The sequence below is a fragment of the Nyctibius grandis genome, chromosome 17 (assembly GCF_013368605.1).
Source record: "Nyctibius grandis isolate bNycGra1 chromosome 17, bNycGra1.pri, whole genome shotgun sequence".
NCBI classification, from domain to species: domain Eukaryota; kingdom Metazoa; phylum Chordata; class Aves; order Nyctibiiformes; family Nyctibiidae; genus Nyctibius; species Nyctibius grandis.
In genome coordinates, this window is record NC_090674.1 from 9,389,771 (window position 1) to 9,413,302 (window position 23,532).

A 23,532-nucleotide genomic window follows, 5' to 3' on the forward strand; every position below is an offset into this window, starting at 1 on the left:
ATAATGGGGTGCAGGTGGAAAGGGGGGTGGTGGGGGGAAAAGGGTGCTGGGGAAAGGAGGGTGCTGTGGGAGAAGGGGGGTGCTGTGGGGGGGAGGGGGTGCGAGGGGAAAGGGGGTGCTGGGGGGGAACGGGGTGGTATGGGGGGGGCAGAGTAGGAACGGGGGGTGCTGGGGGAAGTGGGTGCTGGGGGAAGGGGGGTGCGGGGGGGAGGAGGGATGCGGGGGTGTCGCAGGGTCTCAGCGGGGTTCCGGGGTGCCCCCTCCGCCCCCCGCCGAGGAGCGCGGCGCTGCGCCGGCCCCGCCTGCAGGGGGCGCCGTGAGGCGGGCGCGCCCACCGAGGGGGCGGAGTCAGCGCCGCCGCGCCCCGCCCCCTTCCCTCGGGCCGTACCACTCTGGGGGGGGGGGGAAGGGGGTGTTCCCAGGGGTGAGGGCGGGGCCAGAGGGTCGGGCTCCCCTGTGGCGCGATGGGCTGGGCCGGGGGGGCGTGTCCGGGCGGGCGGATGGCGGCGCCGCGCGCGGTGCTGCTGCTGAGCGGGAAGAGGAAATCGGGGAAGGACTTTGTGGCGGAGGAGCTGCGGGGGCGGTACCGGGGGGGGGGAACGGGGCCGGGGGGGGAGGTACCGGGGCACGGTACCGGGGGGGAACGGGGCGGGGCGGGGGAGGGGGCCAGTACAGGGGGGTGGAGCCGGTTCCAGGGGCGGGGCCTGTGCCGGGGGCGGGGCCAGCGCTGGGGGGGCGGGGCCAGTCCCGGTGCCGGTGCCGGTGCCGGTGCCGGTGCCGGTGCCGGTGCCGGTGGTGCTGACCCCCCTCCCGCAGGCTGGGCCCCGACGTCTGCACCGTCCTGCGCCTCTCCGGGCCCCTCAAGGAGCAGTACGCCAAGGTACGGCCGCGCCCCGACACGCCATGCCGTGCCCAGGCGTGCCAGGACATGTGCCGTGCCGTGCTGTGCCGTGCCACGTCACGCCATGCCACGCTCAGCCGTGCTGCACCGTGCTGTGCCATGTCCTACCACGCCGTGCCGTGCCATGCTGCGCTGTGCTGACCTGTGCCACGCTGTGCTGTGCCGCACCATGCCAAACTGTGCCATGCAGCACCGTGCTGTGCCATGCCATGCCATGCTGTGCCGTGTCACGCCGTGCCGCACCATGCTGTGCCATGCTGTGCCGTGCTGCGCTGTGCCATGCCATGCTGTGCTGACCTGTGCCACGCCACACCATGCTGTGCCATGTCACACCGTGCCGTGCCGTGCTGTGCTGTGCCATGCCGTGCTGACCTGTGCCACACCACACCATGCTGTACCGTGTCACACTGTGCCGTGCCACGCCATGCTGTGCCATGCCATGCTGTGCCATGCTGAACTGTGCCGTGCCACACTGTCGTGCTGTGCTGAGCCATGCCATGCCATGCCGTGCCACACCATGCCGTGCCACGCCATGTCTTGCCATTCCACGGCTTGCCGCGCCGCGCCGTGCCATGCTGTGCCATATTGTGCCGTGCCATGCCACACCATGCCATGCCACGTCACACCATGCCATGCAATGCCATGCTGCGCCATGCTGTGCCGTACCATGCTGTGCCGTGCTGAACTGTGCCGTGCTGCGCTGTCGTGCTGTGCTGAGCCATGCCATGCTTTGCCATGCCACGCTGTGCCCCATGGCACAGGCCGTGCCCGCTGCCCCCTGTCCCCGCAGGAGCACGGCCTGGACTTCCAGCGGCTCCTGGACGCCAGCGCCTACAAGGAGACGTACCGGCAGGACATGATCCGCTGGGGCGAGGAGAAGCGCCGCGCCGACCCCGGCTTCTTCTGCCGGGCGGCCGTGGAGGGGGCGGCGCAGCCGGTGTGGGTGAGCGGCGCGGGGTGGGGGTGGCACGGGGGGACACGGGGGACGTGGGCGCTGACGGAGCCGCCGCGCAGGTGGTGAGCGACACGCGGCGCCTCTCGGACGTGGAGTGGTTCCGGGACGTGTACGGGGCCGCGGTGCAGACCGTGCGCGTGGTGGCCACCGAGGAGACGAGGAAGAGGAGGAACTGGGCCTTCGTCACCGGTGAGCGACCGAGCAAGCGTGGCACCGTGCCGGCACCGCGGCTGCCCCACCGGCACCGCCGCCTCCACCAGCCCCTGGCTCTGGGGCGGGGGGTGACGCTGCGGTGCGGGACAGACGGACGGACCCTGACCCTCACGCCAGGCGTGGACGACGCCGAGTCCGAGTGCGGCCTCGACCAGGGCGTCACCTTCGACTGGGTCATCACCAACGACGGCGACGAGCTGGCGCTGGACGAGCAGCTGGAGACGCTGCTGCGGTCGCTCCGCAGCCGGTTGTAGCCCGGTGACCCTCCGCCGGGGCTTGGGGACGGGGGGGGTGTCCCCCCCACATGGCATCACCACCCAGTTCGCCTCGTGCCAACCCCCTCTGCTACAAATAAAGCTCCGACACCGGGACCCGCTGCCACCGCGGTGCCGTGGCTCGTTGCCCGGAGGGCGGGGACATCACACGGGGCTGAGGGGACACGGGTGGGTTTTTTTTTGGGGGGGGGGGTCCGTGGTGCAGTTTAATTCCCCCTCCGCCAGCTGGTGGGTCTCTAATAGGCTTCACCCTGCGGATTATCCCCTTCCCCAGCAGCCACCTCCTGCCCTAATACCTCCTCCCTCTCCCGCAACAGCTGGGCACAGCTGGAGGGGGGGTGGGTGTCCTTGGTGGGGGGGGCCCAAGGGGCTCAGGGAGAGGGATTAGGGTCCTATCCCCTGCACCCTATTGCTGTAGAAATAGGGGGGGGGCACCCTGATTCCTCCTTGGGGACATTTTTGGGGTGGGGGGGGGACACATATGGGGTGGGGACACATGGGGTGACCCCCCCCCCCAGTGTGGCAGCTGCTGCCCCGTAATCTCCAGGTTCTGTAAGGGGATTAATGGGGTTTTATATAAAGGGGGGGGGCTATAGGGGTCCTGCAGCCATCGAGGGGGGTGCAGGGGGTCCTCGGGGTGGGTGAAAGCGGGGTTGTGCGGGGCTTGTGGTCCGTCGGGGTGCACCGGTGCCGGTACCGGCAGTACGCCGGTACCGGCACCGGTGCACCCCGACGGACCACAAGGAAGAACTGGGAGGGGGGGTGCGTGGAGGGTGGGGTTGGGGGGGGGATACACGAAGCGGGGAGCGGGCGGGGATGATGTCAGCCTGCGGGGAGCCCCGGCGTGGCCAATGGCGCGGCGGGGCCGGGCTAACGGCAGCGGCGGAGGCGGCGAGAGCGAGCGGCGGCGGCGGCGGCGGGCGAGCGCACGGGAGCCCATTCATGAGCCAGCGGCCGGTGGCGGCGGCGGCGTCCGGTAAAGGCGAGGGTGAACCGGCGCCGTGATGGAAACATCGGGGCATCTCCATGATTCGGGGGTGGGTGATTTGGATGAAGACGGTCGGTGCCCGTTACCGGGGGATGACCGGGCACCCGCCGCCGCTTTGCCACCGCTCCAACACAGCCTGTTGCACTCTTCGCCCGGGTCGTTCCGGGCCCCTCCTCCTCCTCCTCCTGCCGCCCCCGCCGCCCTCCACCCTTCCTCCCGCCACGGCAGCCAACTCAACCTCGGCGACCACCCCACCGGTTCCGGTAGCGCCAAACACCGTCAAGCCAGCCCGTTGGTTCACCGCCGCGACAGTAACCCCTTCACCGAGATCGCCATGAGCTCGTGCAAGTACAGCGGCGGCGTGATGAAACCCCTGAGCCGCCTCAGCGCCTCCCGCCGCAACCTCATCGAAGCCGAACCCGAGGCTCAACCCTTACAGCTCTTCGGCACCGCCGGCCCCCCCGAAATCGTCGTGTCGCGGGAGGACAACCACGCGCCCGCCGCCCGCCGGCCCGACCGCCCGCCCGCCCGCCCGCCGCCCGCCGCCTTCGCCAAAGGGCCCAAGCGGAAAGCGCAGAACATCGGGTACCGGCTGGGGCACCGGCGGGCGCTCTTCGAGAAGAGGAAGCGCCTCAGCGACTACGCGCTCATCTTCGGCATGTTCGGCATCGTCGTCATGGTCATCGAGACCGAGCTCTCCTGGGGGCTCTACTCCAAGGTACCCCCGGGGGCCTGGGCGGGTGTGGGGTGGGCACGGGGCTGTCGGTGATGGATGGTGCCTGGTAGAGTGGGCACGGGGCTGTCGGTGATGGATAGTGCCTGGTGGAGTGGGCATGGGGCTGGCAGTGATGGATGGTGCCTGGTAGAGTGGGCACGGGGCTGTCGGTGATGGATGGTGCCTGGTAGAGTGGGCACGGGGCTGTCGGTGATGGATGGTGCCTGGTAGGGTGGGCACGGGGCTGTCGGTGATGGATAGTGCCCAGTGGAGTGGGCATAGGGCTGTCGGTGCTGGATGGTGCCTGGTAGGGTGGGTACGGTGCTGGAGAGTGCCCCATGGGGTGGGTACGGTGATGGATAGTGCCCCATGGGGTGGGTATGGTGATGGACGGTGGCCAGTGGGGTGGGTATGGGGCTGTCAGCGCTGGACGATGCCCGGTGGGGTGGGCATGGGGCTGTCGGTGATGGATGGTGCCCAGTGGAGTGGGCATAGGGCTGTCGGTGCTGGATGGTGCCTGGTAGGGTGGGTACGGTGCTGGAGAGTGCCCCATGGGATGGGTACGGTGATGGACGGTGGCCAGTGGGGTGGGTACAGTGATGGATGGTGGCCAGTGGGGTGGGTACGGGGCTGTCAGCGCTGGACGATGCCCGGTGGAGTGGGCATGGGGCTGTCGGTGATGGACGATGCCCAGTGGGGTGGGTACGGTGCTGAATGGTGCCCGGTGGGGTGGGTACAGTGATGGACGGTGCTCAGTGGGGTGGGCATGGGGCTGGTGCCCGGTGGGGTGGGTACGGTGCTGGCCAGTGCCCGGTGGGGTGCGTATGGCGCTGTCAGCGCTGGGTAGTGCCCCGTGGGGTGGGTACGGTGATGGACAGTGCCTGGTGGGTTGGGTACAGTGATGGACGGTGCGTGGTGGGGTGGGTACGGGGCTGTCAGTGCTGGCCGGTGCCCGGTGGGGTGGGCACGGGGCTGTTGGTGCTGGCCGGTGCCCGGTGGGGTGAGCGCGGAGCTGGCCGCCCCATCTGACACCCGGTGCGGTGAGCGCGGTGTGATTTACCCCCTATGCTGCCCCATAGGATAAACCTGGCACCGTTTGCCCCCCGTATGGCGCGGGACGGGGCCGTACGGGCCGGCTGGGCACCAACGGGGCATCCCCGGGGCCTTACAGGTGCCGGGCTGGGGGTAACCGGGGCCGCGTGTGCCGGGCCGGGTCCTGCCAGAGCTGCCCCACGCGCCAGCAGCGCTGGCGACCGACCCACCGTGCCCGTCCCCGGGCACCCCTCGAGGCACCGTGCCCGCGGCGGAGCCCTCCCTCCTCCTCCACACCCCTTTCCCTTCCATTTTTTAATTCATTTTTTATCGCAGGACGATGGATTTTATTTAGGATTCCCCCCCCCCCCCTCGCCCCACGCCCCTTCCAGCGCCCGCTCCCCGGCAGTGCCACGAATAACTCTCGGTACCGACATCTGTCACGTTATTTATACCCACCCGGCGAGGGGAAGGCGGCGGCACCCGCGCCGGCGGGGCCCGCGGGGCACCCATGGGCGTCAGCGGGACGAAAGGGGGTGGCCGGGACCCCCCCCCGCCCTCCGTGTGCCGCGGTGCCGCCGGGGTGGGGAAGGGGCTGCTCGGCGCGATCCGGCGCGGGCGGCGGTGGGGAGGGCGGCGCGGGCGGTGGAGGCGCCGGAGCAGGAGCAGGTGGAGGGAGGGACATGGGTGGGGGGTCCTGTGGGTGTTGGGGACCCCACGGAGGTGCCAGGGTGGTGGCGGGGGGCTCCTGCTTGCCCACGGCTACTGGTGGGAGCGCGGTGGCCACCGGTTCCCTCTGCTCCGGCCGGCATCTTGCCAAGGGAGGAGGACGCTTCCCTTTGCCGGAGCCTCTTCCCCGGCGGTTCCCAGCCCCTTTCGGCAGGATCGGGGCCGAACCGCTGTCCCCCACCCGCACCCGTCACCTGTTGAGCCCTCGCAGGGCTCCCTGGGCCCACGTGCCTGGTGCCAGAGGGCAACCGGCCACCCTTGTTTGGCTACAGAGCTGCTGCGTCAGCCGGAGAAGACCCCCCGTGAGTCAGCGTTGCCACCGTGCAGCCGCGGCCCCGACCCCTGCCCCAGCACAGAGGGGGGGTCCCTGGCTCCTGGTTTCCCCAAGCACCACAGCAGTGGGCAACCATCTATAATCCCCCTCCCCAGTAACCCCTGATGGGCAACCAGAGAGCGCCCAGGGCCAGTGACCTTTGCCAAAAGGGCTGGTGGGTCCCCGGGTGGCGCACCAGCCCCATGGTTTGGGTAAAGCAGGATTAGTCCCGGGTCTGGCCCTAGCCCGGAGTGTGGCTATTAATAGCCCTCGTTTGGTCCCCGGCGCTTCTCTCAGCACCAGCCATTATATCCACAACAATCGGCGCGGCCGGAGCCAAGTCGGGAACAATGCGGCGACGCCGACGCCTCCGCGGCAAAAGGTCCCTCCTGGAGAGCGGGGGGGAGAGGGAGAGGGGCGAGGGTGAAGGTGGCACGGGGGGCTGGGGGCAAAGGGGGGGTGCGGGGTGACGTGAGGGTGCTGGGTCTTGGTGTGTCATGAGGGTGCCAGGTCTCAGCATGCCATGAGCGTGCCAGGTCTCAGTGTGCCATGAACATGCCAGGTCTCAGCGTGTTATGAGCGTGCTGCAGTCTCAGTGTGCCATGAGTGTGCCAGGTCTCACTGTGCCATGAGTGTGCCAGGTCTCAGCATGCCATGAGTGTGCTGGAGACTCAGCGTGTTATGAGCGTGCCAGGTCTCAGGGTGCCATCAGTGTGCCAGGTCTCAGCATGCCATGAGCGTGTTATCGGCTCAGGGTGCCATGAGTGTGCTGGGTCTCACTGTGCCATGAGTGTGCCAGGTCTCAGTGCGCCAGGAGCATGCTGGGGGCTCAGTGTGCCATGAGTGTGCCAGGATTCAGTGTGCCATGAGCATGTGGGGGGCTCGGCGTGCCATGAGTGTGCCAGGTCTCAGGGTGTTATGAGCGTGCTGGGAACTCAGCGTGCCATGAGTGTGCTGGGTTTCAGCGTGTTGTGAGTGTGCTGGGGTCTCACGTGTGCCATGAGTGTGCCAGGTCTCAGCATGCCATGAGTGTGCCGGGTCTCAGCGTGTTAGGAGCATGGCACGGTCTCAGTGTGCCATGAACATGCCAGGTCTCAGTGTGCCATGAGTGTGCCAGGTCTCAGCATGCCATGAGCGTGCCAGGTCTCGGCGTGCCGGGGATGGGGTGGAGGCCTGGGCCAGGCGCGGTGGCAGGGCAGGTTGGTTTGGAGACAACACCTTGGCAAGGGGCCGCTGGTGCTCAGTGGGTGCCTGGGCACCGGCGGGGCCGGGTGGTGGCCAGCAGCAGCGTGGCCTCGCCGGCGGCCGAACCGGGGTCCGGAGGGGAGCCCGCGGGAGGGGACGGTGCGTCCTGCTCTTCCCAGCCGAGTGCCAGGGAGCAGCCGCTTCGGTCACCAGCGAACCAGGGGCTGGTTTAATTTACAACGAGCTAATTAGTGAAAGGATCTAATTAGACCATCCATTAGGGTGCCATAATATTGGGCTCGTGCTGGATGCAGCCGGGGCGGTGGCGTTGCGCGTCCTGGTGAGAGGAGGCTGGTAATTACACCGGGCAGGGTGTGCCGGCGGTGCCGGTGATGCCCATGGTGCCAGTGATGCCCGTGGTGCCGGCGGTGCCCTCGCTACCCGGGTTGGGACCCAGCGCGGCCGACGTGCCGGTGCTGGCGTAAGTGGGTGTTGGGGGGTGCCAGCATCCCCCCGGTGGTGCAGAGCCCGGCGTCGCGGCCAGCGCAGGCACGGTGCCCCCTTAATGCCCTGCCCAGAGCCTGGCATCACGGTCAGCACTGGCATGGTTGCCCCTTAACGCCTTCCCCACTCTCGCCCTGCAGGACTCCATGTTCTCCCTGGCCCTGAAATGCCTTATCAGCCTCTCCACCGTCATCCTGCTCGGCCTCATCATCGCCTACCACACGCGGGAGGTGCAGGTAGGTCCCGGCGTCGCCGGCGCGGCGCGAGGGGTCACCGGGGTTGGATGGTTGGGGGGTTGCCAGCTTCTCTGGTGGGTACGTGGAGCATCCTCCCTCCTTGGCAGCGTCGCAGGGGGATGGCGAGGGGTCTTGGGGGACACGACGCCGGGCACCGAGGGGTCCGCCCGGGTACGGCGTGACCGGCGGAGCTGCCGGCGGCTGGAGGAGGCTGCGGGCAGGAAGGGCTCGGGGCAGCCGAGGTGCCAAGGAAAGCTGTGAAATCCTGTCCTAATCAGGGCTGCCCGGCCCCTTCCTCCCTGCCCGCCCCGGGGGAGGAAAGGGGCTGCCCGGTTTGCTCCAGGAAGGTCGCGCTTCCCCGCGGGATCCGGCTTCGGCACGACGCCGCCGACATGGTTTTGGGGGGCCGGGAGGAACGAATCGCCAAGAAGGGCTACCAAACCCCCCCGGCTTGAAGCCCCTGGGGCTCGAGGCTGGGGAATGGGGCAGCTCTGGGGGGGCTGGAGGCTGGGACCCCACTCCCTGCCTGTCTCCTGCCTGCAAGGGACCATCCTGGGCCCGCCCCGCTCCGGCTCTGGGTCACTCAAAACAAATATTTGAGCGCTCTGGGGTGGGTTTTTTTTTTTACTAGAATAATATTTACCCCGGGGGGGTGGCGGCGGTTGGGGTCAGCAGCCGCGCCGTGCCCTCGCGCTCGCCGGGTTCCTCCGCTTGTTGTTCTTGGGTGTGCAAACACAAGCGGCCCCACGGCCTCACGCCTCCTCCCCCCCGCTACACCGGAGCCGAAATCCCACCGCGGGGTCCCGGTGCCGGTGTGGGTGCCCAACGTCACCGCGGTTCGGCCGCGCGGCTCCGGCTGCTCCGCCGGGCTGGTTACGGTGGCGGGGAAGGGAATGAGCTGGGTTTGGCTTGATTTGCTCCGGATAAAGCCGTGGTGGCTGCTCATCGCGCCGGTATCTCTGAGGTGCTTATAAGGGATTGCTGATAATCCGGCGGGGACGGGAGCGGGGCTGGTGGGGACGTAAATCCGCAGCTTCTCGCCCCTCTCGCCCCGCCGCGGCACTGCCGGACCTCCCCGGCCTCCTGGAAAGGCTGGACAGCAGCTCCAGCCTCATCCCTCAATATTAATTGCGTTAATTGTCCTTTGGGACATTTCCAGCTCACGCTGTGCCTCAGTTTCCCCGGGGCATCGCTGTGCCCAGGGTTCTGAGGCCAGCTCCTGGGGTGCTGTGTGTCCCCTCCCCGGCTGTCACCCGATGGGCTGGGATGGCAGCGTGTCCCCAGGGGTGTCCCCACGCCCATCACCCACCAGTCAGGGCCGCAGGCCAGCAAAATGCTCCTGATGGCACCTTGGGACAGGCTGTGCCACCGCCGCGGTGCCCCGGCGTGGTGCGGAGCGTGCCGTCCCCTGCCAGCACTCGTTTAGCACCGCGGCGCACGCCGGAGTGCAGGGTTTGGGGGGGACCACAGCCCCCTCGTCCCCGTCCTCGGGGCGCCGTGGGGTCCTTGGGAAGGTTTTTCCACCCCCAACAGCGGTTGGAACCGCGGTGACCAATGCGCTCGCGCCTTCTCTTGCCGGAGCCGGTACTGGGGATGCTGCTGGGGATGCTGGGGATGCTGCTGGGGAGGCTGGGGGTGATGCTGGGGATGCTAGGGATGATGCTGGGCATGCTGGGGGTGCTGCTGGGGGTGCTGCTGGGGATGCTGGGGGTGATGCTGGGGATGCTGGGGATGCTGGGGGTGCTGCTGGGGATGCTGGGGGTGATGCTGGGGATGCTGGGGATGCTGGGGGTGCTGCTGGGGGTGATGCTGGGGATGCTGGGGATACTGCTGGGGATACTGGGAATGCTGCTGGGGATGCTGGGGGTGCTGCTGGGGATGCTGGGGATGCTGGGGGTGATGCTGGGGGTGATGCTGGGGATGCTGGGGGTGATGCTGGGGATGCTGGGGATACTGCTGGGGATACTGGGAATGCTGCTGGGGATGCTGGGGGTGATGCTGGGGATGCTGGAGGTGATGCTGGGGATGCTGGGGATGCTGGGCGTGATGCTGGGGATGCTGGGGATGATGCTGGGGATGCTGGGGGTGATGCTGGGGATGCTGGGGATGCTGGGCGTGATGCTGGGGATGCTGGGGATGCTGCTGGGGATGCTGGGAGTGCTGCTGGGGATGCTGGGGATGCTGCTGGGGATGCTGGGCGTGATGCTGGGGATGCTGGGGATGATGCTGGAGATGCTGGGGATGATGCTGGGGATGATGCTGGGGATGCTGGTGGTGATGCTGGAGATGCTGGGGATGATGCTGGGGGTGATGCTGGAGATGCTGGGGGTGATGCTGGGGATGCTGGAGGTGATGCTGGGGATGCTGGGGATGATGCTGGGGATGCTGGTGGTGATGCTGGAGATGCTGGGGATGATGCTGGGGGTGATGCTGGAGATGCTGGGGGTGATGCTGGGGATGCTGGGGATGCTGGGGATGCTGCTGGGGATGCTGGGGGTGATGCTGGAGATGCTGGGGATGCTGCTGGGGATGCTGGGGTGATGCTGGGGGTGCTGGGGATGCTGCTGGGGATGTTGCTGGGGATGCTGCTGGGGATGCTGGGGGGGATGCTGGGGATGCTGGGGATGCCCCATCGGGTACCGCTGGCCTGCACCAGGGTTTCCATGGCAACCCGCAGCGATGCCTGGGGCTGGCGCGGGGGGATCCTGCCTGAATCCCCCTCCTCGTGCTCCTTCCCTTCCCCGACCCGGCCCAGGCACGAGCCTCCCCCGCGCAGTCCAAAGGGCTCCCTGCCTTTTTTTCCTCTCGCTAATTTGTTTATTTTTCACACCCTTTTCCCGGCAGGAACCGGGCTGTCAGCTCGCTGACTGCCTGAGGAATCTCCCTTGACAGCTTGGAGCAGGGTTGTTTTTTTTTTATAGATATATAAACAATTTCTCCAACAAAGCAGCTCAAAGGCGAGCGGAGCTTTCCCAGGCACGAACGGGAGGTGGCCGGGGGAACGTGACTCAGTCCCGGCAGCTCTCGCCATCCCCGGGGGAGAACCCTGTGTCGTGCCGTGCCGGCGAGGCTGCGCCGGGGTCTCCGGTTGTTCCCAGGCACGGCTCCAACCGGGGCCACGCTCCCACCCACCGCGCCGGGCTGGAGCAGCCACGGCAGCTCCCGGCCCCTGGGACAAGGGGTCGAGGACACGCTGGTGACGGTAGCGCCGGCTGCCACATCCCCCTTGGAGCCTTTCCCGGCGGTGGCTTTGCCAAGCGCTGCTCGCAGGGAGGCCGCGGGCGCGTCCCCGCTGCCGTAGGTGACACCGGTGTCCCCGTTGTGCCAGGGACAAGCCGATGTCCTGCCTCAGCGGGTTCGCCCTGAGGCTGCCCGGGGCCGGTGACCCCCGGGGGTCTGGTGCCATCCTGGAGGGGCCAACCCGAGCTGCCGTGCCCCCGGCTCCGGCAGAGACCCCAACTCTGTCGCCGGCGGTGGGAGAGGAGCCGGTACCCAGAATGAACCGGCTGTTGCTATGACAACCGGATCCCATCACCGGCTGCTCTGGCTGTGGCGGTCCCTCCCCAAAAAGTCGCCCGGGCACTCGGGGCACGGTGGCTGTCGGTGACACCGGTGTGGCACCGGCGGGAGCGAAGGGGCCAGGGCAGCTTGTGCCGGTGCTCGGTGGCACCGCGGCTCGCCCATCTCTGTGCCCCAGGCCGGGAGGCTGTGCCGGAGCGGGTCGGTGTGAGCCACCCCTATGCCATGCCTGGGCGTGTACTCGAGGCTGAGCACCCTAAAGCTTTCTGGGGTGTCCCCAGCGCCGTAACCGTCCCCTGAACGCGCAGGCAGAGCAGCGGAGGGGACGGCGGAGGCTCATTCCCCTTTTCCACCCCCAGCCCTCCTGGCTGGAGCCGTCCCCAGCTCCCTGGGGCTCTGGTGTCGGTCCCCCCCCGCTGCCCACGGTGGGATGCTGTGGGGCAGCCGGGGCAGCCGGTAACCGTGTGGTTTTTTGTCCTGGCAGCTCTTTGTGATCGACAACGGAGCTGACGACTGGCGGATAGCGATGACGTACGAGCGCATCCTCTACATCAGCCTGGAGATGCTGGTTTGTGCCATACACCCCATCCCCGGGGAGTACAAATTTTTCTGGACAGCCCGTTTGGCTTTCTCCTACACGCCTTCTCGGGCGGAGGCGGACGTGGACATCATCCTGTCCATCCCCATGTTCCTACGCCTCTACCTGATCGCTCGGGTGATGCTGCTGCACAGCAAGCTCTTCACCGACGCCTCCTCGCGCAGCATCGGGGCGCTCAACAAGATCAACTTCAACACCCGCTTCGTCATGAAAACCCTCATGACCATCTGCCCCGGGACGGTGCTGCTGGTCTTCAGCATTTCCCTCTGGATCATCGCTGCGTGGACGGTCCGGGTGTGTGAGAGGTGAGAGGGGCTGGGGCTGCAGGGCGGGGGGTCGGGATGCATGGTGGTTTGGGATGCTCAGTGATTTGGGATGTGTGGTGGTTTGGGACGTCTGGTGGTTCAGGATACTCAGTGGGTCACAGAATCACAGAATCACAGAATCAACCAGGTTGGAAGAGACCTCAGGGATCATCGAGTCCAACCGCTGCCCCTACACCACCATGGCAACTAGACCAGGGCACTAAGGGCCATGTCCAGTCTTGTCTTAAACCCCTCCAGAGATGGTGACTCCACCACCTCCCTGGGCAGCCCCTTCCAATGACTAATAACCCTTTCTGTAAAGAAATTCTTCCTGATGTCCAACCTGACCCTCTCCCTGGGCCAAGCTTGAGGCTGTGTCCTCTTGTCCTGTCGCTGGTTGCCTGGGAGAAGAGGCCGACTCCCACTGCGCTACAACCTCCCTTCAGGTAGCTGTAGACTGCACTAAGGTCACCTCGGAGCCTCCTCTTCTCCAGGCTAAACACCCCCAGCTCCCTCAGCCATTCCTTGTAGGTCAGACCCTCCAGACCCTTCACCAGCTTGGTCGCCCTCCTCTGCACTCGCTCCAACACCTCAACATCTTTCTTGAAGTGCGGGGCCCAGAACTGGACACAGTAATGTGTTCAGTCGAGATGTGTGGTGGTTTGGGATGCTCAGCAGTTAGGGATTTTCAGCGGTTTGGGATGCTCAGTGGTTTGGATGCTCAGCAATTTGGGACTCATGGTGGTTTGGGATGCTCAGTGGTTCAGGATGCTCAGCAGTTTAGGATGTGTGGTGGTTTGGGACACGTGGTGGTTCAGGATGCTCGGCGGTTCGGGATGCTCAGTGGTTTGGGATGCTCTGCAGTTTGGGATGTGTGGTGGTTTGGGATGCTCAAAAGTTCAGGATACTCGGTGGGTCGAGATGTGTGGCGGTTCGGGATGCTCAGTGATTTGGGATGCTCAGCAGTTCAGGACACATGGTGGTTCGGGATGCTTGGTGGTTTGGGATGTGTGGCAGTTTGGGATGTGTGGTGGTTTGGGATGCTCAGCAGTTTGGGATTTTCAGCGGTTTGGGATGTTCGACAGTTCGGGATGCTCAGTAGTTCAGGACCCATGGTGGTTTGGGATGCTCAGTGGTTTGGGATGCTCAGCGGTTTGGGATGCGTGGTGTTTTGAGATGTGTGGTGGCTTGGGATGCCCAGTGGTTCAGGATTTGGGATGTGTGGTGGTTTGGGATGTGTGGTGGTTCAGGATGCTCAGCGGTTCAGGATGCGTGGGGCAGTTTGGGATGCTCAACAGTTCGGGACACGTGGCGGTTTGGGCTGCTCAGCCGTTCGGGATGCTCGGCGGAGCTGTGATGTCCCAGCGCCCCGTGGGAGCGATGCAGAGATCCGGGGGCTCGGCAGCTGCAGGTTCCCACCGACAAGCCCCCATCCCGGGCAGGAGGCAGAGGCAGGGACAGCCCTGTGCTTGGGGACACGCAGGGTCCCCCTGCGAGGGGTCAGCGCGCGGTGCCAGCCGGAGCCCCAGGAGGTTGGGTGGGGGACACGGGGAGCGGTGGGAGCCGGGGGGACCATGCACGGGGAGAGGCTGGAGGTGCCCCGAGGCTGGCGAGCAGCAGCACCCGGCTCCGGCTCTGGCGTCGCTGCCAGCGACTGCCATGACAACACGGCGGTGACAAACCCGCTGCCGGATGGCATCACGCCGGCAGCGGCGTGCTCGGCGTGGGGGGTTGCTGTGGCGACCGGCCCCGGCACCTCCATCTCTCGGGGATGCGCTGACACCTCCTTTGTCCCCAAAAGGGAACCAGGGGGTGGCTGTGGCGGGGCACCCCCAGCCCACCCAGCGCTGCGCTGGAGGGGTTTCTCCCCGGCTGCGGCGCGAGGTGCCGGCAGCACCCGTCCCTCCCGCGGCAGGGAGAGCAGGTCCCTCGCAGGGTGTCCTGTGTCCTGTCCCAGCGCGGGGCCATCACCATCCCCGGGAGGCTGAGTGTCACCCTGCTGCCACCAAAGCAGGGCTCACGGCCCCGCAGAGCGCTCGGAGCCGGGGCTGGTCTGTGGGAATGCGCCGAAGACACCGCGCGTGTCACGATTTGGTGGCCGTGGGCTGGCGAAACGGCACGAAATCCTTGTGGCAGCTTCATGCCAACCTCGGGACCAGGAGTGCACCCACCAGCACTCCAAGGTGCCTCCAGCTTGCTTCTGGGTGCTTCCAAGGGCACCCCTCCTCTTCCCCAGGGTGGGACCCCTCACCCCAGTCCCCCCGTGAAGGGGCTTTAGAGCAGCTTTAAGGAGCAGCGGAGCGAAGCGGCTCGCTGAGATTTTACGAGCTTTTACCATCTGTGTTGGCCTTCCTGAAGCCTTCCTGATCCCTTAACGATGCTCTCAGGAAGCGCCGGATAGTCGTGAGCTGCTTAATTGCATTTTATTTGCGCCTCCTAAATGGGGAGCGGGTGGACGGGCTCCCGGGGGGATGCGCATGGAGTCGGTTCTGCACCTGAAGGGCTTGGGCTGGAAAACACAAATGTGAATAAAGAACCATTAGCAACAACAAAAAAATAGAAACGATGCAGATGAAGCACTGCTGATCACCGGCACCACAGCTGCCACCGCCTGCCTCTGTCTAGAGTGGCAGAGACAAACCCAGGCGGGTCCTGGCCAGGGTGGGGATGCAGGACCTGGGGGGATGCAGGACCCAGAGGGATGCAGGACCCGGGGGGATGCACCGACCCAGGGGGATGCACTGACCCGGGGGGATGCACTGACCTGGGGGGATGCAGGACCTGGGGGGATGCACTGACCTGGGGGGATGCAGGACCTGGGGGGATGCACTGACCCGGGGGGATGCACTGACCCAGGGGGATGCAGGACCCAGGGGGATGCACCGACCCGGGGGGATGCACTGACCCAGGGGGATGCAGGACCCGGGGGGATGCACTGACCTGGGGGGATGCAGGACCTGGGGGGATGCACTGACCCGGGGGGATGCACTGACCCAGGGGGATGCAGGACCCAGGGGGATGCACCGACCCGGGGGGATGCACTGACCCGGGGGGATGCACCGACCCGGGGGGATGCACTGACCCAGGGGGATGCACCGACCGGGGGGGATGCAGGACCTGGGGGATGCAGGACCTGGGGGATGCAGGACCTGCTGGAATGCAGGACCCCTGGGACATGCTCCATCCCCGAGGGATGCACCATCCCTGGGGCATGGCCCAGCCCTGGGTGCCACACAGCTCCCAGCAAGGCCACTCAGGATGTGTCCCCGTGTCCCCATCGATGGCAGGCTGCTGCACCAGTGCTGGAAACCAGTTTGCTGTCACTTGTGGGGATATCTCCAACCAGAACCACTGGGGTCAGGCGGCTTGGACATGGGTCTGCCACTCCGAGATGTGGTCCCCTGGCTGGGGTGGCATGGCTGTGGCATGTCCCCTCGGCCCCGTGGGCTGCTCTAGTGCCCGCAGGCACAGCATCGCTGCCTGGCATCCTGCCGTGCGTGCCGGGGGGACGCAGCTCTCCAAAGGCATCGAGTCGCTTAGCAACTCGCCCGCTCGCCACACAGAGCTGCCTGTGGTGCCAGCAACGCTGCCGGCCCCGCTCGCCGACGGCGCCCGCGGTCGGTGGCAAGTGTGTGTGCGCACGTGCGAGGGCACAGCCCGGAGCTCCCTGGTGTCTGTCATGGAATCCCAGAATCAATGAGGTTGGAAGAGCCCTCTGGGCTCATCGAGTCCAACCATGGCCCTCACACCACCATGGCAACTAGACCAGGGCACTAAGGGCCATGTCCAGGCTTTTCTTAAACCCCTCCAGAGATGGTGACTCCACCACCTCCCTGGGCAGCCCCTTCCAATGGCTAATGACCCTTGCTGAGAAGAAATGCTTCCTCATGTCCAACCTGAACCTCCCCTGGCGCAGCTTGAGGCTGTGTCCTCTTGTCCTGTCGCTGGTTGCCTGTCCAACAGAGCTGGTGCTGCCGCAGCTCCCCGGCGTGGCCACGCTCAGCTCGGCGGTGGCACGGCGCAGTGCTGGGGTGATGCTTGTGGCATCAGGGACGAGCGGCCGTGCCCTTGGTGGGGGCATGTGGACGAGGGGGCGATGGGAACCGGCGCTGGGGTCTAACTGCGGCGCGAGCGGGCGGCCCCTCGTCCTGCCGCGGCACGTGGCAGCCCCCCCCTCATTTATCAGCTCCTTCTGCTCAAAGTGCTTCTCAGAAAAGACAACATCCGTCTGTCCGGCTGCACCATAACCCTCTTCCCCAGCGCGACGCTCCCGGGGTCGTGCCCGTGGTGGCTCGAGAGCTCACATCCTGCCCCCCCCAAACAGCCTTTCCCGGGGTGGGAACGGAGCAGGGGTGCGCACCGCTGCTGGGATTTTGGGGAGCCCCACCGTGGCCACGGTGATGGGCTCCAGGTCTCCCAGAGCGCGGCAGCGGCTCTCCCCGTGGCTCTGGGCGCTTTCTCGTGTGCCAGGATCTCACTCGAGTCTCCTTGGGGGGAAAAAACATTTCGGAAGAGGAGAAAACCCAAGTGCTGCGGGAGCGAGGAGCTGGGGATGAACCGGCGCTGGGGGGAGCATTGCCAACAGCTCCATCTGGTTTCCCTCGAATGGTTTCGTGAGGAGGTTGGGAGAAGCCTGCCGGGGAGGGGGATGGCGCAGGCAGGAGCATCCCCGCACGCCTCGGCCGGGCTCGGTGGGGTGGGTTTGCCGGAAGAGCCGCAGCCGGCTACGGGGCCGGCCAGGGCGGTCGGTGACCTCGTAGCTCAGCGGGGACGTGGCCACGGGAAGTTCGCAGCATCCCCGAAGCCGCAGCTGCTCCACGTGTGCTTCATCTCGAGCGTGCGAGCGGTCCCTCCCCGCCGCCGCCGTCCGAGAGCCGAGTGTGTGCCAGAGGCTCGGCAGGGTCCGTCCCCGGCGGTTCTGCCGGGGCCACCGACGGCACTGTCCCCCTGGGGTGAGGGGACACCGAGGAGGATGGAGGGGGGGACACCGAGGAGGGATGCCGGTGGTGACCCGCCGTGCCCGGGGGCTTCGCAGAGCTGCAGCCCTTTCTCCCATCAGCCGGCTCTCACCGCTGCACCACGTGGCACCGGGGACGCGGGCGGCGGGCCCGGGATGTGGTGACAGGTCTGACCGAAAGCAGAAGCCCTTTCCCTTGAGCTTTTCGCTCTGATTTTATCCATGTGGGTTTCCCTGTGCCAGAAATTGCGCAACCGCCGTTGCTGCGGGGCATCCTGCCGCGTTATTAACCCCGGTTCCCCTCGTGCCATGACGCCCGTGTCTCCTTGACAGGTACCACGACCAGCAGGACGTAACCAGCAACTTCCTGGGTGCCATGTGGCTCATCTCCATCACCTTCCTCTCCATCGGCTACGGCGACATGGTCCCGCACACCTACTGCGGGAAGGGCGTCTGCCTGCTCACCGGCATCATGGTAAGCGCCGTGACGAGCCGGGTGCCAGTCCCACGGGCTCTGCCGGTGCCCACCACAGCAGCAGGGCCACCAGGTTTTATGGGGACCCACTTCCCCACTGGCTTGTCCACGCACGAGGTGTAACGGCTTCGCCTGCGAGGTCTCACAGCCTGGGAGCTGATCGAGCTCTAATTGCAATTACTGTCGGCACGGTAATTAGCAGGACGGGGCGGTTTGGGTGAGGAGGTGATGGCGCAGGCTGGGTGCGTGTCCAGTGGGTGCTGCAGTCGCGTGGGGTGTGGGACAGCAGCCGGTCCCCTGCCCCGCGGGGATGGGTTTGGGGTGGGTTTGGATCCGCGCTCAGTGAGGGAGGGGGGAGCCGGATGGCGGCGGGGCCGGGGGCGTCCCCAGGGGACCCCGAGCATCCCTTGGCCGTCCCCGCTCGCGCCGGCTGGCTTCCATCGCCCGGAGCGATCCCAAATGCTGCCGGCTCCCACCGAAAGCAAGGACCAGCTGGGAGCCCTCCACCCCCCTGCGCTCCCCCCAGCATCACCGCTCCATGTTTCCTCGTGGCCAGAAGGTCACCGTCCCCTGGGGACCTCCTGCTGTACCTGCTCCAGGACGCCCGTGAGATGTCCCAGCTGGGGACGGGCCAAAGGAGCAGCCAGGGGCCCTCCACAGACCCACCCCAGCCCCCAGCACCCCGGTTCTGCCCCCTCAGCTCCAGAGCCTGAGGACGGAGCCGTCCCTGTCCCCCATTTCCCAGCCGGGGCAGCCCGAGCTCGGTTCTGCCACCACCGTGCACCGTTAGAGCCGTTGGCTTTTATTAATTTTATATCATATATCAAGTCTTTGATCCACCCCAGAGCTCCCCCCCAGGCAGCCGTTACTCCAGCGCCCACCCAGAATCACAGCCCCCCCCCAACAGGGATGGGGACCCCCCCACTGGGGTCCCCTGGGCTCCCCGAACCACGGCACTGGGACCGGCTGGGAGCCGAGAGCGACGCAGCGGGACCTTCGGGGCCATGAAAGGGTTCAGCTCAGAGCACGTTAATTAATGACTCTTTAATAAATTAAGGAGCTTTTGCCAGGATCGGGGGCCTCTGCCAGAGTGCCGGGAGGGGGGAGCGGCTCAGCTGGTGCGGGCAGAGCACCGGAGCATCGCTCCGCACCTAATCACCGGGATAAGCCAGCTCCCAGCTGTCGCCGTTGGGAGACGCGGCGATTCGGGGGGGTCCCGATTCAGGGGTCCCCTTCCCCGCTCTCCCCAAGGTCACCTGGTGCTTCCCCACCACTCTTCCACCCCAGACCCCTCTCCGGAGCAGCAGGGTCCCCATCACACAGGGCAGGTCCCCAACCCGCGGTGGCACCAGTAACCAGGCTTAGCCGGGCCATTTCTAACGGGCAAAGGCTCGTTGCTGATCACCAACCTCATAAATCAGCCCCTTAATTACCCAGGACATCGTCAGCTGCTCAAGGACACCCAGGCTCTGTCATATCTCCTCATTAGGGGGATGTGGGTGGGGGGCCGTGGAGCTTTAGTTAATTAGGGGGTCGCGATGGTGAGGGTGTTGTCACACAAAGGCTGGAGGGTGATAAAAGGTTTTTCCCTGGCTGGTGTCCCCGCGCAGGGCGCCGGCTGCACGGCGCTGGTGGTGGCCGTGGTGGCCAGGAAGCTGGAGCTCACCAAAGCCGAGAAGCATGTCCACAACTTCATGATGGACACGCAGCTCACGAAGCGGGTAAGGTGCCACGGGGGAGTGGGGGGAGCTGGGGGGGCTGTACCGCGCTGTGGGAGCTGGGGATGGTGGGTACCATGGCAGGATGAAGGTGTCAGCACCCCTGGGTGCAGGTCCCGTGGGTGCCACAGCAGGAGGACGGTGTCAACACCCTTGGGTGCAGGTCCCATGGGTACCACAGCAGGAGGGAGGTGTCGGCACCCCTGGGTGCAGGTCCTGTGGGTACCACGGTAGGAGGAAGGTGTCAGCACCCCTGGGTGCAGGTCCCGTGGGTGCCACAGCAGGAGGACGGTGTCAACACCCTTGGGTGCAGGTCCCGTGGGTGCCACGGCAGGAGGACGGTGTCAACACCCTTGGGTGCAGGTCCCATGGGTACCACAGCAGGAGGGAGGTGTCAGCACCCCTGGGTGCAGGTCCTGTGGGTACCAGTGCAGGAGGACGGTGTCAGCACCCCTGGGTGCAGGTCCCGTGGGTGCCACGGCAGGAGGATGGTGTCAACACCCTTGGGTGCAGGTCCCACAGGTACCACAGCAGGAGGGAGGTGTCGGCACCCCTGGGTGCAGGTCCCATGGGTACCACAGCAGGATGAAGGTGTCAGCACCCCTGGGTGCAGGTCCCACGGGTACAACGGCAGGATGAAGCTGTGGGCACCCCTGGGTGCAGGTCCCATGGGTACCACGGCAGGATGGAGGTGTCGGCACCCCTGGGTGCAGGTCCTGTGGGTACCACGGTGGGAGGGAGGTGTCGGCACCCCTGGGTGCAGGTCCATGGCAACCCGACGGTGCTGCGTGGCGTAACGGGCTCCTCGCGCCGGTGGCAGGAGGGATATTTTATACGGGGGGGACGGTGGCGAAGCGAAGGTTGGTGCAGCCCTCGGGAGGGTGACATCCCAGTGCCGGGGGGTGGCTGGTGCACCCCGAGAGCAGGAGCCGGCAGGAGGCCTGACACCCCAGGGATGGCCGGGGTTCTTGGGGTGGGGAAAGCAGCCAGTCCCCCTGGCCATGGCTACGGATCCGCAGGCTCCGCGCCAGGCGGGCGGCGGCCAGTTCATCTCGGAGCGAGCAGCAGAGCCGCGGTTCAGCCGAGGAGCCTGCGGAAGCCGCGTCCTCGCGCCGACAGCCCGAGAGCGGCGGATGGATGCAGGAACCGAGAAAAACTCGGGGATTTTATTTTTTTTAATTTTATTTTCCTCAAGGTTTAGGGTACGAGGTTTAGGGGATGAGGAGCCCGGCGGCGGAGCGTGGGTGCGGGGTAGGATGGGGATGCGGGCGCACCGGGGGCTGAGACCAGCCCCCGCTCGAGCCGCCCGTGATCCCTCGCGGAGACGCGGGAGACGGTGCGGGAGCGGAGCCGAGCGCCTCGCTCCAGCTGGGACCAGTCAAGAGCTCTTGCAGCACCGGCTCACGACCCGGCAGCTCACAGCGAGAGCCAAACCGGTGTCTCGGTGAGATCCTGTGCGGCCGGGGCCTGGTGACCTGCAGCAGCCGGTTCTCCTCTTGTAGATCAAGAACGCGGCAGCCAACGTCCTGCGGGAGACGTGGCTCATCTACAAGCACACCAAGCTGCTGAAGAAGATCGACCACGCCAAAGTCAGGAAGCACCAGAGGAAATTCCTCCAAGCCATTCACCAGTAAGGGGCTGCGCACCGGGTGGGAGGACTGGGATGGTGGGATGCTGAGCCCCAGCCTCGGGGGAATCATGGTCCAGCCCCTGGCAGGGACGTGGGGAGAATTTCCCATGGCCCCAGATGTGGGTAGGGGTCTGGTTGTGCTTTGCAGTTGGGGAAGGGGCTGCAGCCACGTTGCTCTTTCCTCCTCCCCAGGTTGAGGAGCGTGAAGATGGAGCAGAGGAAGCTGAGTGACCAAGCCAACACTCTGGTCGACCTCTCCAAGGCAAGTCCCCGCGGTGACCTCTCGGCTCGGCCAGGCTGTCCGAGTGTTTCTCTTGTCACTTGGAAAAAACTAAAGTGGGGCTGGATGATTTGGTGAACTTCTGATGGCCAAAAAGGTCCCCATGAGCCAGCAAGGTGAACCAAGACTGGCCAGGACAGGCCAATGGTAGACCAGCCAAGAAGGCCAATGGTGTCCTGGGGTGTATGAGGAAGAGTGTGGGCAGCAGGTTGAGGGAGGTTCTCCTGCCCCTCTACACTGCCCTGGTGAGGCCACACCTGGAGTAACTGGGGGCAGTTCTGGGACCCCAGTTCAAGACAGACAAGGAGCTACTGGAGAGAGTCCAGCGGAGGGGTACGGAGATGGTGCGAGGGCTGGAGCATCTCTGCTCCAAGGAGAGGCTGAGGGAGCTGGGGCTGTTCAGCTGGAGAAGAGCAGACTGAGGGGGGATCTTCTCAATGCTCACAAATACCTTCGGGGCGGGTGTCAAGGGGATGGGGCCAGACTCTTCTCAGTGGTGCCCAGCGCCAGGACAAGGGGCAACGGGCACAGACTGAAACACGGGAAGTTCCATGTGAATGTGAGGAAAAACTTGTTTGCTGTGAGGGTGCCAGAGCCCGGGCACAGGCTGCCCAGGGAGGGGGGAGTCTCCTTCTCTGGAGATATTCAAACCCGCCTGGCCTGACCCTGTGCGACGTGCTCTGGGTGACCCTGCTTGGGCAGGGGGTGGGCTGGGGGATCCCCAGAGGTCCCTTCCCATCCCAGCCAGGATGGGACTGGTTCTGCGACCACGAAATGCTCTGGCTCAGTAGATATCTGCCAGAAATAGCTGCTGGAGCAGGCTGTGACGGGGTGGTTCTTGGGCCTTTGCTCACAGAAAGGGGTTGAAGGGTTCAGAGTGGCACTAACCCCTCCGCTGTCCCCTCTGTTCCCCCCCCTCTCCTCTCCCTCCACAGATGCAGAACGTGATGTACGACCTCATCACCGAACTCAACGACCGCAGCGAGGACCTGGAGAAGCAGATCGGCAGCCTGGAATCCAAACTGGAGCAGCTCAGCGCCAGCTTCAACTCCCTGCCCTTGCTCATGGCCGACATGCTGCGCCAGCAGCAGCAGCGTCTCCTCGCCGCCGTGCTGGACGCGCGGGGGGTCGGCGTGCCCGTGGGCACCCCCCAAACTCCTCTCTCCGAAAGCCCCATCGGGGTCAGTTCCACCTCCTTCCCCACCCCTTACACGAGCTCAAGCAGCTGCTAAAACGCAGCCCCCCCCACCACCACCTCCACGGACATGGGGAGTGTCCCAAGGTCTCCGTGGATTTTTCTTCTGGTCCTCAAACCTCCGTAGGACCCTTTGGTGGGAGCAGCAGCGCCGAGCGACGCTCGGAGCTTTGCCAACGCCTTGGTATCGGGAATCGCATCCCCGTTCAGGTGCCTCTACACGTGGTGAAGGAAGGGGACGGATGGCAGGCGACGCGCCGCGGCGTCCGGTGGCAGACGGAAAACCCACGCTCAATCTCAGGTCTTCACGTTAGAAAACAAAACTAAAACAAACAAAAAAAAACCAACAACAACAAGTCCGAAGCACTGAAGCGATGGAGACGTCGGAGGGAGAGTTTGCCCTCCCCGGTGTGGACCCCGCTGGGGCCCGGGGTGCTCCCCTCGCCCCCCCCATCGCAAAGCCCCGCCGGGCGGATGCCAACGTGGTGGTTCCTGGCACAGGCTCTGCCCTACGCTGCCCACGCTCCATCCCGGGACCCACACGACCCCCCCCCCCGCCGCCGTTCGCGTTGCCGGGTGGGTGACGGCGTAACCTGCCCTGGCGGGGGGGGTTCTCTGGAGCTGTGAGTGTTTCCTCCCCCGAGCAGAACAAAGGACACTTCTTCTTGCTGGTCCTTGGTGTCATAATCTGCGTGGAGACACGTGTGGGAGCCGGGAAAGCAGTGCCTAAAGCGTGTGGGGACGCGGGGCTACCCGGAGCCGATGTCAATGGCCATTGAGAGGGCTGGCAGGCCAGCCTGGGCACCTGG

General features: G+C 66.0%; 2 protein-coding genes across 3 annotated transcripts; both read left to right on the forward strand.

The window, feature by feature from the left end:
* The first annotated feature begins 482 nt into the window (after positions 1-482).
* On the forward strand, positions 483-2,440 carry PMVK (phosphomevalonate kinase). 2 transcript variants are annotated; one of them, XM_068414955.1, is made up of 5 exons: positions 483-583; positions 817-880; positions 1,692-1,844; positions 1,916-2,045; positions 2,160-2,440. In XM_068414955.1, exons 1-5 carry the CDS (start codon positions 501-503, stop codon positions 2,321-2,323), a joined length of 594 nt encoding a protein of 197 aa, XP_068271056.1. In that variant the 5' UTR covers positions 483-500; the 3' UTR covers positions 2,324-2,440. The 2 variants fall into 2 exon arrangements, with proteins under 2 accessions (XP_068271056.1, XP_068271058.1); XM_068414957.1 differs by having other exon boundaries at positions 2,187-2,440.
* Positions 2,441-3,348: 908 nt separating this feature from the next.
* KCNN3 (potassium calcium-activated channel subfamily N member 3) lies at positions 3,349-22,760 on the forward strand. Its single transcript, XM_068414716.1, has 8 exons — positions 3,349-4,050; positions 7,951-8,046; positions 12,050-12,468; positions 17,759-17,900; positions 19,511-19,621; positions 21,121-21,248; positions 21,441-21,510; positions 22,464-22,760. The coding sequence occupies exons 1-8, from the start codon at positions 3,349-3,351 to the stop codon at positions 22,758-22,760; spliced, it is 1,965 nt and encodes a 654-aa protein (XP_068270817.1).
* The last annotated feature ends 772 nt before the right edge of the window (positions 22,761-23,532 follow it).

What these genes read in the sequence shown, in the direction of transcription:
- PMVK (XM_068414955.1), top strand. Translation starts at nt 501, where the DNA reads ATGGCGGCGCCGCGCGCGGTGCTGCTGCTGAGCGGGAAGAGGAAATCG. An exon ending in TCAAGGAGCAGTACGCCAAG is followed by an intron (nt 881 to 1,691) that starts GTACGGCCGCGC and finishes CTGTCCCCGCAG; the next exon opens with GAGCACGGCCTGGACTTCCA. An exon ending in GAACTGGGCCTTCGTCACCG is followed by an intron (nt 2,046 to 2,159) that starts GTGAGCGACCGA and finishes GGTGCGGGACAG; the next exon opens with ACGGACGGACCCTGACCCTC.
- KCNN3 (XM_068414716.1), top strand. Translation starts at nt 3,349, where the DNA reads ATGGAAACATCGGGGCATCTCCATGATTCGGGGGTGGGTGATTTGGAT. An exon ending in ACGGTCCGGGTGTGTGAGAG is followed by an intron (nt 12,469 to 17,758) that starts GTGAGAGGGGCT and finishes TCTCCTTGACAG; the next exon opens with GTACCACGACCAGCAGGACG. An exon ending in GCCTGCTCACCGGCATCATG is followed by an intron (nt 17,901 to 19,510) that starts GTAAGCGCCGTG and finishes GTCCCCGCGCAG; the next exon opens with GGCGCCGGCTGCACGGCGCT.